This window comes from Chaetodon trifascialis, chromosome 9, assembly GCF_039877785.1.
Source record: "Chaetodon trifascialis isolate fChaTrf1 chromosome 9, fChaTrf1.hap1, whole genome shotgun sequence".
NCBI classification, from domain to species: domain Eukaryota; kingdom Metazoa; phylum Chordata; class Actinopteri; order Chaetodontiformes; family Chaetodontidae; genus Chaetodon; species Chaetodon trifascialis.
Window position 1 is genome coordinate 22,414,762 of NC_092064.1, and position 18,492 is coordinate 22,433,253.

Below are 18,492 nucleotides of genomic sequence, written 5' to 3' on the forward strand. Positions count from 1 at the left end.
CAGGAGCCCTTTGGCCTTGTGTGCTCAGCAAATTTGTCATTCAACCACCAAACATCAGAGTACAAGACCTCGGATTAGGTTACAGGCCAACATCTCCATGTCGAGGCCCAGGGTTTTTCGTGCCAAGAGAACAGAGACGGAACATTAGATGCTAGTGCTGTCCTCGGGATTAGGACATGACGACAGCCCCGCACACCCGGCTTTCTGCTACCCCCTTTATATTCCTCCACTGTCACCAAAGCAGCAGCAGTAAATACTGAAGTAAGTTCATAAAAGTATCTTTCAAAGCTAGAACGAGACAGCTGGCATACCATCAAAGGCAATAAAACATATGGTACAGTGACAGCACATGCATCATTGCCTGCCTGCACAAGTTACCAATTCCTTCTTTTATTCTGAAAGCTTTTTCTTTTTTTGTTTACTTGTGAAAGCAGAGTTCATAAGTCTTTGAATTTCAATGACAATGTCAACACCGGCAGAGTAAAGAATGAAATGAAAAGGCACGGAGAGAATCTGATAAAGGAGGATGACACTGTAATAAATGGACTGCAGCTTTACACATGGTGACATGGTAATTTAGATTGCAGACACCAATCTACTTTAAAGTCTAAAGCGGGCTCCCATCTGAAAGTGCTCAGCCTGCAAACTGCAAACTGATATGTGATCTGGGTTATTATGTGCGAAAACATCCGCTAACATCTGCAACTTTAACGATATGATTGATTAGACATCTACCCAAATACAGCAGAACGGAACAAAGTTGCCATGGAGTAAGCCTCATCTTTATGAAGCATCCTAATCCCCATTTTAGCATATCTGTATTGGATGATCGTATATTTTAGGGTATATTTTAATGATCACCCTCAAGTGTTAGGGTGTAGGTTTGGTTTCTCAAGTAGGGAGGAGAGGATGTTGCCATTTCCTGCAAAATTATGATCTAACTGATTATCATCCTTCCCATAATAATGATAATAATCGAGAAAAATGCTGTATAATCACCTATAGTTTCTGCGATAGAGACCTGATAAATAATGTGATGTTATATTAAAATATTCTGAACAAATAATTAAAAAAAAATAAATAAATCAAAACCTATTCCCAATTTCAACAACCCTCCCTTTCCTGGTAACTCCATAAGAACCTGAGTGTCATCTGAGATTCTTCAGTGGGTCTTTTTAATTCCTTTTAAAGCACTTTGAAGTCCCAGATGTGTTGAGTCTACTGTGAGGTTATTTTGTAGGCCAGTTTGTGGTGCTGTTTCATTGTAAATGCATAAATATGAGTGCATGATCATGTGTTTTCCCCTGGTTGTTAGTGTATAAATAGATGGAGTGGGGAGTATGAGAGAGAGAGAGAGAGAGAGAGAGAGAGAGAGAGAGAGAGAGAGAGAGAGAGAGAGAGAGAGAGAGAGAGAGAGAGAGAAATATAGTGCCTATCACATTAAGCATGATACACTGGCTGTAAAAGTGTGTATATGTGACTGTAAAAGTGTGTTAATATGTAAAGGGTGTGCATTTGGGCCTAAGTGTACTAACTGCTGCATGGCCATAATTCAGAGCAGCTTGTCCTCATTAAGACTTAGCGGTCCCTCCCACTGAAGCTCCTTACTCTGAGGCCAGCTTAGCCCTTTCATCCCCATTTTGATATGGATCTCAGCCCTGTCTCTCGAGAACGGGGGACTGCGGCGATGATGGTGATGGCAGAGCTGCCCGCCTCCTGGGACCTCTGGTAACCCTCGACATAAGCTGTGTGACACAAGGTCTGCTGCCTGCTGTGCCAACATGCAAAGGTTACGGTCATTCACTCTCTCCAAACACCACCCTCCAATCCTATGTTAGATCCACATTAGGACGGGTGTGCCCATTGGCTACATTCCCATCAGTGCAACAGCTAGCGTGCTTGTAGCCACAGTAAAGTGCTCTGAAATTGCAGCTGCTGCAAAGTCTGCTTTAAATATTTGTCCATCGGTGATCACTGTCAGGTTTTGCATGAGATACTTCAGTTATGTCATGTCCTCCTTTCATTTCTGTACTGTTGACAGGCTTCTCAGCACAGCATCCTGGTTTCTCCACAACAAGCAGTTTCATCTGGGGGGCAGATTAAACATCCAAAAGCAGACAGTTCTCACCTGCAGGAAGAGCTTTTGAAGGGATCAGCCAAATTCTGAGCTCCTGTGTTGAGATTGTTATCAGGACTATTGTGACTTCCATGGCACTATCTATCCGGTTACAGTACGAAGTGGAAACAGACTTGAACCAAGACCTTGAGTTTCTTTACTTCCTCCTTACAAATGTTTTTACAATTTCATCCTCGCGTCAGGATCAAAGGTCATACGGTGAAGAGCCAGCAGATGGCCCTGACCTTGTCTTCACCGTTTGCTCCCATGGGTCCTTAAATGTGACGTCGACCTCGACCATCCTTGTTGCCATCACTTCAATCACGATATCCACACATATTAAGTCAAAGGCAACTGCAAGCCTTCTCTCACATGTGAATGTGAAAAATTATTTGGCTGCCCAGTGATTGTTCTGACACAGGCGCAATATTTAGAGCCAAAGATTGTTTATAGATAAATGAAGCATCGCTCTATAAATACAATGGTGAGAGTCTCTCGAGCTGATTGCATCATGTCAGTTTCAAAAGTAGCTAACTTTGAGTTTACCATCGAAAAAGGAAAAAGTGAAGCTGTGTCCAAAATCTAAAGTCTGACTGCCTCACTGTAGTTTTATGAAAATATTCCCAGATCTCAGCAATTAGTTTTGTCAGCAAAACGTTATCATAACCAGAAGGAAAGGCCAAACATCAAAAATAATACCCAAGGAGTAACAAACTGGAAATGTTCTTTAAGGCCAAAACTACATTCGTATGATCCTGGATGACCAACATGTCCGTCCATTGAGTTTGTCAAGAAACAGACAGACAATAGCACTCAAACTCAGCTGATGTCATGCAAATTATACACTCAGCCTGTTGTCTGTGCACAAGATGGAAGATATTCAGTACTTCTCGGAGGCTCTGATGTTCATCCAGGATTCAAAGAACCCATCTGTTAAATCTGGAAAGGGTAGAATTGCAAAAGAAAAGTCTTACATAGTACGACAGCACAGAGAGTGGCAAAATAGCTTCAGGGAAACTATATAGCAGGATCTAATGAAGGGAAACCGTGAGAACAATCTTCTCTGCCGCAGTCTGGGGGAGGAATCGAGTGGATGGTGAAGAGAGGGTGAAAAATACAGAGGGACGAGCGACAGAGGACGAGGTATGAAGACAGCGGGAAAAGCAATTAGCGTCCGTTAATTGCTCTCATTAGAAGAGATGGGGCCGATTTCGCAGACTCCATGATGGACAGGGACGGTTCCAACACAGAAATGTGGACTGCACGGGCGTGTGGTTTGAAAGCCACGCGGCAAACGGCACTCGCTCTCAGCCTGATAGCAGCAGGACTGATAAGACCAGAGCCTATCATCAACACTTCACTCTATCGTTTCTCTGGCGATAAAAAAGTTGAAATCACTGTAAAGGCAGTGATGGAAGGATAGAGCGATGGAGGCCTGATGCAGCCGGAGGAAAGGTGAACAAAACACCAGAGTAAAAAGAGCAAAAGAGACCCCCCCGAACAATACATTAAGAGAAAGACTAAAATGTTTTGCATGTACGGGGCGCAATAACACAGTCAAACCGATGTGCTCCGAGCTTCCTGTGTGAAATAAAACATCCGCCTTGCTTGAAAAGCTTATGGCCGCTCTATTCTTCATCGTGTCCATCTGGTAATCAGGTTCGCATTGACTTAACACCTTTGAAAAGAATCCACTCTGTGTCTTTAGCGTTTGGAGCCATTTTGGTGGAGAAAAACACTTAGCAGGCGGTGTTCCAGAGAAGCAGAGGCCAGCTGAAGGTGAAATGAGACCACAGAGGCAACAAAGAAGGAAAAGAGAGACGGACAGAGCTGATTTTTCTCTTGCTTCATCGCGGCCTTCGCGTGCGGGTTTCTTTGTGTCAGAACATGTGTTGCTATTTACCAAGCACTGAGGTACATATTTTATTTAGCAGAGTGTAGGCCAAACCACTATTAGGTTTGGAGCACATTAATGCTGCAGCATTTCTCACTGCAGGAAAAAAAAAAAAAACCTTTGCGGTGTCCGTGTGATCGAGTGCTGAAACAAGATGTAATTAACAAGAATAATATCTCTTCCCTCCTCCGACTGTGAGCAAGGGATGCTGTGATATCTGCTCTGTCCTAAAACAGCGTAATCGTGTCTCATTCTCTGCTGAATCCCTGACTGAGTCGAAGGCGGGGAATTAACGATAGCGCTCTCGGTCTCCTAATGAGCACCAAGTGGCAGCGGCGGTTAAAAGTTTGGACGCTGCTGGCTTGGCTTCTACATCTGCTGCTTACTCCTGGACTCTCTAATAACGCATCAAATTAAAAAGAAACCTCTTTCTTTCTGCACCTTACCTCTCAATGATGTCGGCGATGACACAGGCAAACATCTGCAGGCCCTCTGGAAGCTGCAGAGCCACTGGGGAGAGCGGGAAAAGGCGAAGAGAAAAGTTGCGTTAGAGTGACGGGAACATGTTATTTAATAAATCCTGGATGGCACAGCTATACATAGCCTCTGGTACTGGTTCACAGTGCTCCACTGACAGCAAATAGTGACATTTCAGGGCAATTTCCCCTCTGCCACGGTAGTACTGTTGGTTTATTTTAGCGAGTGACAGGCTGTTGGAAATGTAGTCCAAACCAATCACCACAGGTCTAGCTCTACAGCTCATGGCTTGTACAGAGCCATTAAACTCTCACTTTTTCCTGTCCGTCTCTATGCCTGCCGCCAGCTCCGTGAGTCACAGCTTCACTCTCTTTGCTACAGAAACACACAAAAACACCCTCCTTCCCCGGCTTCGCGCGAGTTTATGTCCCAAAGCTAGAACTGAATGTGGACAAACTGATGGGGCTGCGATGAAAATTGAAATCAAGCAATTAACAAGCACTGGTCCTGCTGATGGTGTTGCGCGCTGACAACAGGAGACCCGCTGATCTCTTGATGTGTGACACCAACCGGCGTGAGGAAAAAAAACCTCGTTTAGGGCAGCATTTGCTAAGTGGTTCGCGCCTCGTTTCCGACTCGCTCTGCATCGAGAAACGGGCATATTTTTTTTATCAAACGGGGAGAAGGGCCCGGAAGCACAGTTTGCCTCCTGTCATCTCGCCTGCACCCTGGCTGCAATCAGCAAAGTTTGGCTCCTTCCTTTGTGCATATTCTTAGAAAGGAAAATCACGCAAATGATGACTGGAGGAATCATCTGAGGCTGCATATTCTGCTGGATTTAGTACTGACGTAAGCGCGGGGATCAGGACTGCATGGAAGACTCTCCACCTCTGAAAAGCAGACGCGGGAGTGAGGAAGGGAAGTTTAACTGTTTAACAGGTTTTCAATTATAATAAGTGTGAGCTCAAAACAAATATGAGTGCAGGGGATTTTAAACAAATTACCGCAAATGAAAAAAGCTTCCAACAACAAGATGCAATTAAGCTTTTGAGAAAGGAATCTAATAAGCCATAATCATAAACACAAAGTGTAAAGCACCAAAGACACAACAGAGAGGTGCGGTTATGAGGCTTTAAATGATCAGCTAGTGCAAGTCAACGCTCCCTTTCCCTTAAAACTCATTTTAATATCAGGGCTTTTGCTAAACTGTTGACTTAATTATGATTTTAATGTATTGTTCTAATTAGCACCACCAAGGAGGCTTTCAGTCCGGTTTGTTTGTTTGTTTGTCAGCAGGTTAGCAGGAAAAACTACAAGCCAGATTCTCGTGAAAGGTGGTGGAAGGGTGTAGCGTGGGCCAAGGAGGAACCTACTCAATTTTGGAGCACATCCGAGTCCCGTGGTGGGTACGCAAATTATATTTCACTTCCATTAACACTGCGAGATTTAGCTTTGGCATCATTAAACCTGTTATTTTCACAGCATGAGAGGGTCGTGTAACGTGACTTCACCTGCGTGGATTTTACATTTCTCAAATAAAGGTAATTGTTTTACACGGCTGAATCATTTGTTTGAACTTGACTTGATCAGATAATACCATCATGTTTCCTTGAAAACATAAGATGGAAATCCAAATGCCGTTTGGGGATTTCCTACCAGATAAATCTTGTGGGTTTTGCATTAAAGATCCCACAGAATCCACGATGCAGTATACATTAATCCCGCCACCTCGTCATCAATTAAACATGACCACACCTTGGTATCAGAAACGGCTAAGACATTGATCATGACAAGTATAAGCCTGCGAGGAATAACAGAGCAGGAATCAGAGCATCAAGTGGATGAGAAGTGACAGGGAGGAGATCAGAAAGGAAAGCAAATATGGTAAAATATGGCAATTTTATGCACAGTTCAGGCAGAAAGTAATGATTAATATCAAAAAATCTGCTGATTATTTTCCCAGTTAATTGCTGCTCTATAACATGTGAGAAAATGCTTGAAAATACTCATCAAAAAAATCCCCCAAAGCCCCATGAGACATATTTTAATTCCTTGTTTCATATGACAAACAGTCAAAAACCCAAAGCAACTCAATGTTCAACGATATGAAACACAGAAAACCTCTGATTCTTCATAATTGAGGGGCTTGAACTAGAAAATGTAAATTTTTAACCATTTGTCAAAATAATTTGATGTTAATATTCCGTTAGTTGACCGGTCCTTGACTTGACAAGGATTCCAGTGAAGAAACGTGTTTTTAAAGAGGAAATAATGCAAGAAATTCCGCTTCCGAGCAACAAGTGTCAACATGTTGTGCCAAATCAAAAGATTAGGAGAAATCTGAACAGCAAATGACTTTATTTCATCCTTTTTTAAATGAAAACGTGAAATTAATGTGAAATTAATTCCTTGGTTTCACAGCAGAGTCCGATGTTAATTACTCGCGAGAGCGTGGCCTTGAAAGTGACATCACGTCAAGCACCCAGGCACCAGGTCAGAGAGTCAGAGGAGTGTCATCTTGGAAAATAGGGCGGCGACTCACCGGAGAAAAGGTAGACTGATTAGCTTAAGATAACTCATAATAGATTCTAAAAGTCAAATAGACATGGTCAACTACATGATGTGTGGTGGCTTCAGTGTGTACGCACTGAGCAGGAGGGGGAGGAGACAGCGCACATGCGTGCGCGCGCACACACACACACACATTCAGCCTTTAAAAAGCAATTTTCAACTGGCAATTCAATAAATGAGCTGTAAAAATAAAATCTGCAGTTGTGTCATTTGTTTACGCCACCACAGCTCCCCAGAGAGCCGTGGTGGCAGAGACCCCGGCGGACCCCCAGCTGCTGAAAAAAATCCTAGAGGAAACATTGAACTAACAACTAATGCTTTGTATAATTATGTTAGATTGACTTTTTTTTTAAGAAACCAGAATTCATTTTTAGCTGATTTTTAACTAAATGTGAGGGTGTTTTTCTCTGCTTGTTATTGTGTGAAATACTGAGGTTCTGCTGTTGGGGATTATTAGATTGCGCTGTTTGTGTACCACCGAGGCCTCCTGTCAACACCAGATTTGAGATGATCACAAACATGCCTTCGCCAGGTATTGACCCGTTCGGTGTGAAGTCCGAGCCACCGAGTCAGAGGCATGGAGCGAGCACCTGGAGACAAAGGTTTTGTTTCAATCAACCGTGACATTTTCTCCCCGTCAAAGTCCGTCACACCTTACTTCAATAAATCCATCAACGTCTCAGTGGACACTTACAATTCGAAGACAGTGAATTCGGCGCACATCGCGGTTTCACATGACTAGGCCTGAAACTATTTCAAGACTTCAATGGCAGACGGCATTAAACAATAAAAGCTTGCACAGACAAAAGGCTGAGGAGGTTGAGCGAGGATGGTCATGAGATGGAGTGATAGATGGGGCAGTGCGAAGAGGAGGAGCGCGAGCATTTCTTACTGATGAAAGGTTAAGGGATCACCAAGCACTCACACAGACAGTGACAGACAGGTCATTACCAGGAAAAGGGCAAGTTTATTAACAGGGAAAGGTTTCAGAGCACACCTCTGCCACAGCTGACAGAAGCAAAGAGCTTTCTCCGTCCGCTGCCCTCGGCGAAAGGTGAGTCAGAAGCTGGAGGTGGGACTGGCCGTTTTGAAGGCATGTTCGAGTCGGCACGCAAGCAGGATAAGCCGCTTCTGCATTCGGAAGCGCGCTCCCGCACCCGGGAAAGACAAAGCACCGAGGCCAGGCAGACATAAAGCGAGACAGGCCGAGGTCTTTCAATAGCTTTGGCTGGCGTGTGTTGAAGGTTCCTTATTCCTGCAGACAAAAGCTCACTCTTGGCTTACGTGGTCAATCACCAGTTATCCAACGATGTTGTCATATGACACACACCTACTGCACAATGCAAAGGGCACTATAGGAAACAGGAAATGTACATTTGGGATTATGTCAGCAAACAAAGACAGGGGACAAACTAAGAAAGAGCTGGAAAGACCAATTTATCAGTGAACAGCAGACCAACGGCCAAATCCAAGGGATTACTCTGAATTTATGGCCAGGAAGATTTGAATACGTTTATACATATAGAGGCTTTATCCTGCAGCAGATTACATTTTGGGTGTGTGAATGCATCATATCTGTTAGAGGTAACGAATGATTCAATCGAAGTAATCAAAGGAATACATTTAATGAACTCAGGCGCCAGTTTATTAGGTACACCCAGCTACTGCAATCTAATACAAGAGTCCTATAAGAATATAATGTTAAGGTTTTTGTGGCTGTTTAGGAGAGGTGCTGATATTATATATTGAGATATATTATATTGAGATAATTATTCAGCTCATTACTTTGGCTTCTTTTCAAACAAACAGACTTCGAATTAGGACACAATGGGAACGATTCTCCAAAGATATTCTGTTGTATGTAAATGTGTGTATTTACCATTAATAAGGCTCTGTTCAGAAAAGGCATGCGCCCACATGTGCATGTCCAGTCTGTGGATACTACTGACAATGATCTGCTTGCACTTTTCACCGGCAGCCAGCGCTCTCACTGCTGTCATGTTTTCTATAAAGAAACACGCTGTTCAGACGGAGGGAAAAAAAGGCCATCTTGGACTGCTTACTGGGAGTCATTTTGTATTTGGGAATTGAAGAAAACACTGGGGGATGCACAAAGAGACTATTTAGAAAGAGACCATATATTAACTGAGGGAAAAACAAGGCACCAGGCATGGACTGAACCAGATGTTTTGATGTTCAGTAGGGTGGCCATTAATTCGATGCATCATTAACACTGACATTTAGACAATCCTCAATTCAAAACTGTGTTTAAGATTGGAAGAATTTTGTATTTTACAACATCATTATTACAACTTTTCTCTTATTTTCACGCCACCCGCTCATAAAAGCAACTCCGCCATGGGAAAAGGAACTCAATGCTGCACATGTTGCTTTTTGTCTTGGAGCTCAAGGAAACATCTAAAGAGAAACTGTCAACTGTGCTAATCTTTTGATTGTCTGTAGTTTATAGTTGTGAGATGACCACGGAAAACGGAACAACTCCCCGGGCGTTTCACAGACCCAGCAGGGAAGCACTTTCATGAATTCAAGGTCCCCCAAGACACTCAAGGCCGCACTGCTTTTTGCTTCTTTTGCTTTAGCTCGATGTCTTTTCTAATTTTTCTGTTTTTCCAAAAGAGATTCAGCAGTTGTGTGCAAAGCTGAACAACGGTTGGAAGACAAAGGCCGTAATAAAACAGTAAGAATGAACTGAGATTCAAGAACAGTCGCGTTGTACGAGACCTCTACTCCATAAATCCATATGGTGCGTTCAATGACAGCTGAGTGATAAAGCAGCTGCTTAGCACATTATCAGATTTCTATGACTCTCAAAAATCAATATATAGCTATAGTTTCAACACAATCATTACTTAAAGCTAGAAAAAGCAAAAGTGCCTGTATTTTCTTAATTTTATGGGCATCATTAAGGGCAGATGTTACCTAGAAACATTTATGACAGTTATTTTTTTTTTATCTTATTTGTGAATGGCTAGCCTGAAGAACCTCCATCTGGCTCGCATGTTGGTTTGAATCCATTTTCCAGGCAGCATTTAAACAATTGCTTCTTGATAAACAAAAAAAAATAGACTCGTCAGCCCCTGATTATCACCTAATTAATTTTTTGTTTGCTTGGCTTTATCTTAAACTGAATGTGTGACGCTAATGGAGACAGCAGACAGCCAACAGCAGTTAGAGAAACTCCAAACAACTAAGCTGCTTTTGTGAAAAGCGGAGATGCACAACAGATTATATCACAGGGCACACAATTAGATTAAAATGAGAAAACAACACAAAGCTTTGGACTATTCAGAAACTCAGAGGAAAGGAGGCTGGCCGGGCAGCTAAAATCTAATTATTCTGTGTGTTCCTCACTCTGTTTTAAAAGCACGGCGCATGAGACTCAAGAGCAGTTCAAAGGCTGACAAAGAAACAGATGGACACAAAGAGGAACCGAGAACGACAGGGGTGATGAGGTGAGTTATGCTCTCCGAGTTCAGAGGGAGATGACGGGCACAGCAAAAAAGCAAAGCCAGCAAGCTGTGATAAACCACACGCTCCCCGCGGGGACATCGTGATTCAATCCTCTCAGCGTGTCATCTGCATATCTCCACCCAAGGCAGGGAGGAGTGAACGGCTACACATTTTGACATTTACATTAGTGAAGGACGTTATTTGTTCCCAGGCTGGAGGCCGACATTGTAACACGGCCGCAAGACCTGTTTCCCAGGGATCACCAAACACGGGGAAAAGTGAAAATATACATGTAACAACGCACGAGGGCGGAAACTGAAGCACACATACAACTACAATCCCAATTAGTCATTTGGCAGATGCTTTCACCCAAAGTGATGTACATATGAATTCACACACCGATGGCGCAGCACCAGGGGCAGTTTTGGGGTTCAGTATCTTGCCCAAGGATACTTCGGCATGTGGACTGCTGAGGCTAAGAAGAAGAAGAAGAAGAAGAAGAAGAAGAAGAAGAAGAAGAAGAAGAAGAAGAAGACATGCTTTATTAGTCACAAACAACACAACATGCAGAGTCGGGGGGGGAAACTGCACACGCCATGCTTATTGAAATTCTTTTCCGCGTTTGACCCATCCTTAGTCAGTCCTTCCTCCGCGGCAGACCAGGAGCGGTGGGCTGCCAGCCGACCGGCGCCCGGGGACCAGTTCCTTTATCGTCACCATTGGTCAGGTGGTGATCTTCTTGAATGTTTTTAGTGGGGGTTTTTATGGAGGATACCCCAGGTGAGCACAGGGAGACCATGCAAACTCCACACAGAAGAGCCGCTTTTCTCTCACAGCAGGCACCGAAGGCATGGTGGAGGACACGAACCTGGGACCTTCTTGCTGTGAGGCGACAGTGTTACCCCTGGTCCACCGTGCCACCAGTGATGGGACAAAAGTGGAGAGCTCCCAGAGCTCCCAAAGTTTCAGTCTTATTTCCTTTGTGTTTGTATTCGTCTGCCAGGTAAACACAATCTGTTGCGCATTTTCAGTACAACAGAAAATACAAACCATTGGTATCTTAAACCAAAAAGGTGTTTAGTTCACACTCGTTTCATTGGATTTTAAAGAGGAACACAGGAAGTATCGTTTTGATTTTCTTGAACAGGTTGCAGTGATGGACAGGACGAGACAACAGTAGAAGAACGCTGCACTCAAGGCGATTTGAACTGGGCATATGATGAGATAATTAAGACACAGGAGTACTGCTTCAGGTAAATAAAAGCGTTTTCACACTTGAACTGCATGCTTGAGTCTGAACTGTTTGTTCTTTAAGCCGCTTGGGAGGGGGAGTTACTGCAGTTTGTTTTCACACACACCGCTTCCTCCAAACCAACGATCGATTGTGCAACACATATTCAAGTCAACAGCGCACAATAGTTATACCCCATCAAGTCCTGCAGACAGAACAGAAGAATCTCTCATGATTTTAATGCCGTTAATTTGGTCCCGTTACGATGCAAAGACTAACGAAGGTGGGCCTGAAAATGAGGTGATTCATAGCGCATAACTCAAGGATGCACACCATCTGATTACTCCTGCGTGTATTTTTGTAATATCAGATCTGTGCTGACTGTCAGTGGGAATCAATTTATGGAAAAACTGCAAATTATGTATTGGATAGTGAGAGTGAAGCACTGTTCGCATAATCAACAGTGATTCTCATTTCTTTGCTTCTTCATTTCCCTGCGGATTTTGTAATTTTGAAATACAGCTCTGCCTTAATAATGCAAAAGTGAAAGGGGACTGACTGCACCCCCCCAAAAGCTTCTCAGCTGTATTTACTGTAGCTTTCTGTTCTGCTCTTGATTACCACCTACTGCTACTTCTACTACTAATAACAATAATAATAATTTATCATTATTACTACCTTCCTAAAATAATGGTATAACATTGTAATACTACCGTCAAATGTTACTAAAGGCCATTCTAGAGCAAAAGAAAAGGATCTGCCTGTTGCCATAGACCACAACATACATCGATGTCAGTGCAGCCTCCCACGGAGCCCACACTCAGTTAGTCCTGAGGCGAAAATCCCACTGCAGGCCTCGCTACTCAAGTCAGATTTTTTTTTTTTTTTTTTTTGCTCTGATCTGAATATTCTCTTAAACTATGCTGCTTCTTAAGTGACCCGTATCCTGAATCGCTTTAAATGACCTCCATCCTGAAATAACACAAAAGATGTGACGTGTGGACAGTTTGTCAGAGAGGCGGCTGAAGACGCTGCCCGGTTTCAGAGCTGATGAATGCAATCATTTTCCTCCTTCTACTCTGAGGCTGGGCTTGAAATGTTTGCTGTTTATGGGGCCAAGTTCTGCTTTCAATGGGGGTCGAAGGAGAAGTGGACAAAAACAGGAATTCTTTGGGTTACAGTTCGCGTCTGCGTTGCACGGACGGTGAAATATGAGCTTGAGCTGTGCTGTGAGTGTAAGCCTTCCAATTCTGTCAATAACACATAAACACCCCCCGCCCCCGAAGATCAAAGAAGGCTAACACATCCCCCTCACAGAAGCAGTGTGAACCCACTCACATCTTAAATGCAGCAGTTTCTTCACAGTGTTTGCTGTTGATGTGTGTGTATTGTTGTATTTGCTCGGTGATGTTTCACTCGTCGCTGTGGGCTGATCTACGCGGCCTTCAGAAAACCAGGTCTGTTTTCTGGTGACCGGAGAAACCTGTGTGAACCTCGCAGGTGTCGGATTTTACAATGAAGTTGTCCAAGTCGGTCGAAGCATGGATGCAGTCGCGGACAGTGTTTTGGATGAATGCTTGCACACGTCGTCTGTTGGTGTTTGATTTTTAATGCCGTGCACGCATGTTGTTCGTGAGGTGTGACTAAGAAGACAAAGTGAAGCACTTTTCAGAAGCTAATATTAGTCGTATCTTCTGCCATTCATGGGCAAAACACGTGTATTTTTGAATCTCGATGATATACGGCATGATGGCACAGTGTAATGGTTGTCAGGTTTTGGGACAGAGATCCTTTAATTAAAAGCATTTAGCGTTTGTGCTCTGTCTTTTCTAGTTAATACGCTTATAAATTAGAACCATTCCTCGTCAAGTCAGTTGTGTAATTGAAAAGGCACAACTTAACTTATTAACTGTGTTTGTGAGCACTGTGATGGCTCAGCTTTTAAGTGCTTGTTGTTTTCAACCTCCGAGATGCCACTTCACCTTTGCAATAAAACTTACTCTACAGCTGCTCTTCTAACCTTTGAAATGTATACTAAATACAGTGATTATCTCACTCAAAAGAGAAACTAAACATGCACAAAACAAGTCAAGTGTATTAAAAAAGAACACCGCTCACCTCTCTTAGCATTCGCTTGTCTCACTCGCCAAACCGTCTTGTGGATCTCAAAGTTGTAGTTTGCAGGCAGGGCTTTGATCGCCTCCTGCAGCTCAGGGTCTTGCAGGATTTCATCTGGAATTTGATTGGCAACCCGTCGTGGTCCTCGGACTACTGAGGAGAAAGTCAAATGATCGAGCTGTTAGCAACAGAAGAGGCTGAAGGGCGATGTCTACCGAAGCGGCACACGACGACGTCCACGGTGCTCACAGAACGGGGGCTGGTTTCACAAAGCAACCCTAGAAACGACGTTTATATACAACTAACAAACGGAGTCACTGCCCAGAATCCGCTCACACGCAATGTTCATATGAGTGATTAAAACACTAAATTTTATGCACCAGGCTGAAGTCGCAGGGGGGCGCTCGGGGTGGATGAAGGGCGTACAAAGTGCAGGACAGTGACACCAGATCCAGGGTTCACATCCTGCCTGTGGTTAGCTTTAGGCAACAAAAGCACTCTGGTGAAGGTCAGGGGAGGACTGTGATTGCTTTTTTCTGGTATTTTTCTGTATTGAAACAGACCATAATCAGTGCCTAAAGATATCGGTAAAAGAGCTGAACAATGCTGTCGACACTATGAGAGGACAGCGCATTGTAAGAGTGCCTACTCTGGCATAAAATAAAACATGTTGTCCGTAAACATACCTTCAGTTTCAACATTTTTGCAACATGTTCTACAGTCTGAGGGTGGAGGCGGGTAATGAGTCTCCCTCCTTCACAGGGATAGGCCAACTTCTGAGAGGTAAGAGAGGGGTGGAGGTGGAGAGCACCACACTTCGTCCTTGCGGCATCTTTAATTTTCAATTTTCTACAAACTACTGGGAAGCCCGACATGCCAGCTGTGATGGGGAAAAGGCTGAGAGATCTGGCTCAGATTTACTGGCAGAGTTTGAAGTTTGATGTAGCCCCACTTGTTCTCAAGTACAAGCAGATTTATTTTTGATCACAATCTACAATCTTATTTGGGAAGTGATGATTAAAACTAAACTTTCAGTTCGGTGTATATTGTACTGAATTAAGAAAACCAAACACGTCCAACGGGCTCGATATACTGAAGAAAACAAGGTGTCAAAGAGGGGTGTGCGTGGCTCATCTGGTGTCCATCAGCAGATCTCAAGAAAAGAGAAAGTCTTCTCATTTTCACGCCTGAACAGTCTGCAGCTCCTCACATGTCAAATCACTGTGACTCAGCAGTTTACACATTTCATCAGCTTTCCACCACATGGACTGCATCGGCACTTTTTTATTCAGCTGCATTCGGTATACACACGACACGACTTTTTTTTTTTTTTTTTTGCACATTCACATTTTTCATGTTTTTATTGATGCTCGGCTATGCACAGCTTTACTTTGACTTTTGACTTGACTGGCTCTGTGTCGAGTTCAATACATAACTCAGACAGACAGATTTATTCTCCCAAAAGGCAAATATGACATTCGTTAAACAGTCACGCACTGCAGTCATAATTCACGTACCGACTGAAATACTGTCTACATAAATCTCTGCCACCAGACACCAGTGACACTGGTTCGCTTTCCGCTACAGATGTAATCAACTGACTTGAGCCACTTCCAAAGCAAAGTACAAGTATATTACACATTTGAAAAATAAGTTAAAGATAGTCAAGTAAAATATCTGAAACCGTAAAAATGCTGTCAATCAAAGTCGATGCTCCTGGCCCATCTGTCGTTATCCGCCAATGACTAAACATAGTCTTGAGGAGAGCTGTTTACCGTGTTTTTACCTGCAATGAACCTGCTTAGAAAACACCTTTCACATTTTCTAAGATGTTATGTTCACGGTAAATTGGATTTCTGCAATCACGTAACCGGTTTTCAGGTGGTAATGTGTAATTTCCCCGGTGGACCTATAAAGACATTTATCATTTTGTTGTGACAAACGAAAACGCGCGATGACAAAAATGGCGATAACTCTCTCACTAACAATGAAACATCTTTGATCCATCCTTAAACGCAACCAATATGTCAGCCTGATCGACAAGCGCTCTGCGTCGATCTCCTGTTCGTGTTGAAGTCTGGTGAGTCATCGCACTAACGCTGACCTGATGCTAACTATCAGCTAAAAAAGCAAAAGTGTTGACGTGAATTGTTGACAATGAACACACTTTGATAACAAACATAGCAGCATAGCCAAAGTGCTGTGATGTTATGCTGAGAGTAGCCGAGTGTCAGTACAGCTCCGCCTCTTCGAGATGGAAGCCAGGTATTTCCATAAAGTACTCGTGAAGTAAAGTATTTCTCTGTCTATTACATTAAATATTTCATATTCGACGTTAATATTTACCTGTGGGCTTTTTGGCAGGAACAATCTGCACTTCACTCGAGGGCGCCGCCATGTTTTTCCTCCCAAACATGGAACATGTGAGGAGAAGAAAGGCAAAATCTATCGAGTGAAGAGGTGAGTGGAGAAAAGTCGAACACCGATGCAACCGATGTCACCGAACGGGACAGGAGGACGAGGACCACGACGATAGACTACTATACTTCATCACGGTATAGTTCGGTTGAAGTGTCCATTGTCCGCTGTGGCAATAATAAAATGAAGTAATAATTAAGAAAAAGTTAAGTGCTGTATAGCCGAATTTACACTAACTTACGTTATAATATTCAAATGAAATACAAATAATTCTAAGCTAATAAAACAAAAGGAAAGTAAAACATAAAGTTAATCAAATGACACGTAGGATAAAATATTGTGCAGCCCAATTTACACATTGATCGACATTTTTTTTTTAAGTAAAAACAGTTACAATATGTAAATTCGAACAAAAATGAAAGTAAAACAAAACGGAATAAAAAAAATTCAAGTAAAACATAAAATAAAAATTATCAATAAAACCAATATCGCAGTTTGACTTTACATTCACTTTTTGGGTACATTTTCAGTCAATTAAGAATAGAACACATATAAAATCCAATAAAGTTGAATTATATTTGAAAATTAGCCTAATTTGTAAATCTTGTTCAGTAAAGCCTGATGTGATCAAATATGTCGTTATTATTGTGTGTATTAAAGAGAGAGAGAGAGAGAGAGAGAGAGAGAGAGAGAGAGAGAGAGAGAGAGAGAGAGAGAGAGTTATCTAATGCTATTGGTCTGTTATCTATCAGGTATTGATCTGGGTGGAGGCTATTTGATCAGCAAATCGCAGTTTGTTTGTTTTTTTATGAGAGCTGTCTCCCACCTCGGAACGAGGCGCGTAACCTGAGCACAAATCTCCCCTGATGTTCCGTCTGCTGCTTAATATAGTGTTGTTACATGTCAGTTTTGCCCGTCGTGTCATTTCACATCCATTCTGAAGACCTCTGGTGTCAGGGAGCAGCGTGTCTCGGGCTGGCGCAGACAGGGACAGAGGCAGTGAGAGGGATGGAGCAGGATGCTGCCCGGTGGAGGGGCTGAGGCAGTACAACATACTTTCTCCCTCCTTGAGCGCATCTACGAGCTCTGATCCATAGGTGGAAAGCTGAGAGATCTTCACAGACAAGATCACAGAAATGTAACAATTACGAGTGGAGAGGAGAGCTGAAAAAGGGGGGGATTGTAAGGAAACCGAAGGCATCAAAGTCTACATTAAGGAGGATTTGAGGAGTCTGCGTTTATAATCCGACATCAGAGGCGGAATGTGAATCCAAATAACTTATGTTAATTAGAGATTTTAACGAATATGATGCGATTTGAACGGCTCTGAAGCACTGAGAGGAGAATTTTAGATTGGCCACTTGAATTTAAATATCTGTGAGGCTTTTTTTGGGAGGGGGGCTGCTTGTGTTCACCGTCGACTTGCCCCCAGAACTGATTTGCAGCCTCTACGGTCATTTGCGCCTAAAAAGCGCTTGGCTATCAGCGGTTTCATCGGACTGGTGCGCGTTTGCGCCCATCACACACACTGGAGTTATCATCGTTTCGGACTGAGGGGATGATTTTAATGAGCCCGTTTCGCAATGATTGCCGCCTAATTTCCCACGTCCGACCCGGGTCCGCCAGACTTTGTGGAAAAGGGGATTCTTGCTTGTTGTCAGTGTTTGCCAAACCCGCGGCAGTCTGCGGCGCAACTCAACACAGTGGACCGCAAGAAAATCCCGAGGACTGACTACTGACATTCACCCGACGAGCGACCAAAAGCTCCGGATCAACTTCGAGACTAAAGCGCGCAAGTTTTAAGTCTGGAATATAAGAATAGATGATTCTCAGAGGACAGGGGACGAAATACACCTAGGCCTACAAAATGTTCAAAAGGGGTGAGTAAGTCTCAACTTTAGCACCCACGTTCATCACGCTCTTTTGCCATATTCCCTGTTTTATTAGTAGGATTATGGCGTCTGTAAGGAGAATTCTGCTTCGCTCTGCTAATGTGTGAATCCAGTGCTGGTACTTTTTTTTTACGGTTATGAAACAGATGTTTAAACACATTCATAATGCACCACGTTGCCCCGCAGATGTGTTATTACGGACGATGCGCCATTTGAAGCGCATCTTTAGTTTGCACTGCGCGCACTGAAGGTTTCTGGGAATGAAATATTCATCTGTGTTCGGAAACATGGGGACGACTATGTG

General features: G+C 43.2%; 2 protein-coding genes across 2 annotated transcripts in view; one reads left to right on the top strand and one right to left on the bottom strand.

Annotated features, from left to right (window-relative positions):
- The window catches only part of dph1 (diphthamide biosynthesis 1), a 55,275-nt gene extending 38,977 nt beyond the window's left edge, over nt 1–16,298 (bottom strand). Inside the window, exons 1-3 of the mRNA XM_070970027.1 lie at nt 16,225–16,298; nt 13,879–14,031; nt 4,457–4,520 (exon numbers count right to left, since the gene is read on the bottom strand). Of these exons, the coding sequence (XP_070826128.1) occupies nt 4,457–4,520; nt 13,879–14,031; nt 16,225–16,294 (287 nt within the window). The 5' untranslated portion in view covers nt 16,295–16,298. The remainder of the gene's footprint in view (nt 1–4,456; nt 4,521–13,878; nt 14,032–16,224) is intronic.
- Nucleotides 16,299–17,039: 741 nt separating this feature from the next.
- rtn4rl1b (reticulon 4 receptor-like 1b) overlaps nt 17,040–18,492 on the top strand; it is a 131,801-nt gene continuing 130,348 nt past the window's right edge. The window contains exon 1 of the mRNA XM_070970026.1: nt 17,040–18,176. Coding sequence (XP_070826127.1) covers nt 18,164–18,176 — 13 coding nt within the window. The 5' untranslated portion in view covers nt 17,040–18,163. The remainder of the gene's footprint in view (nt 18,177–18,492) is intronic.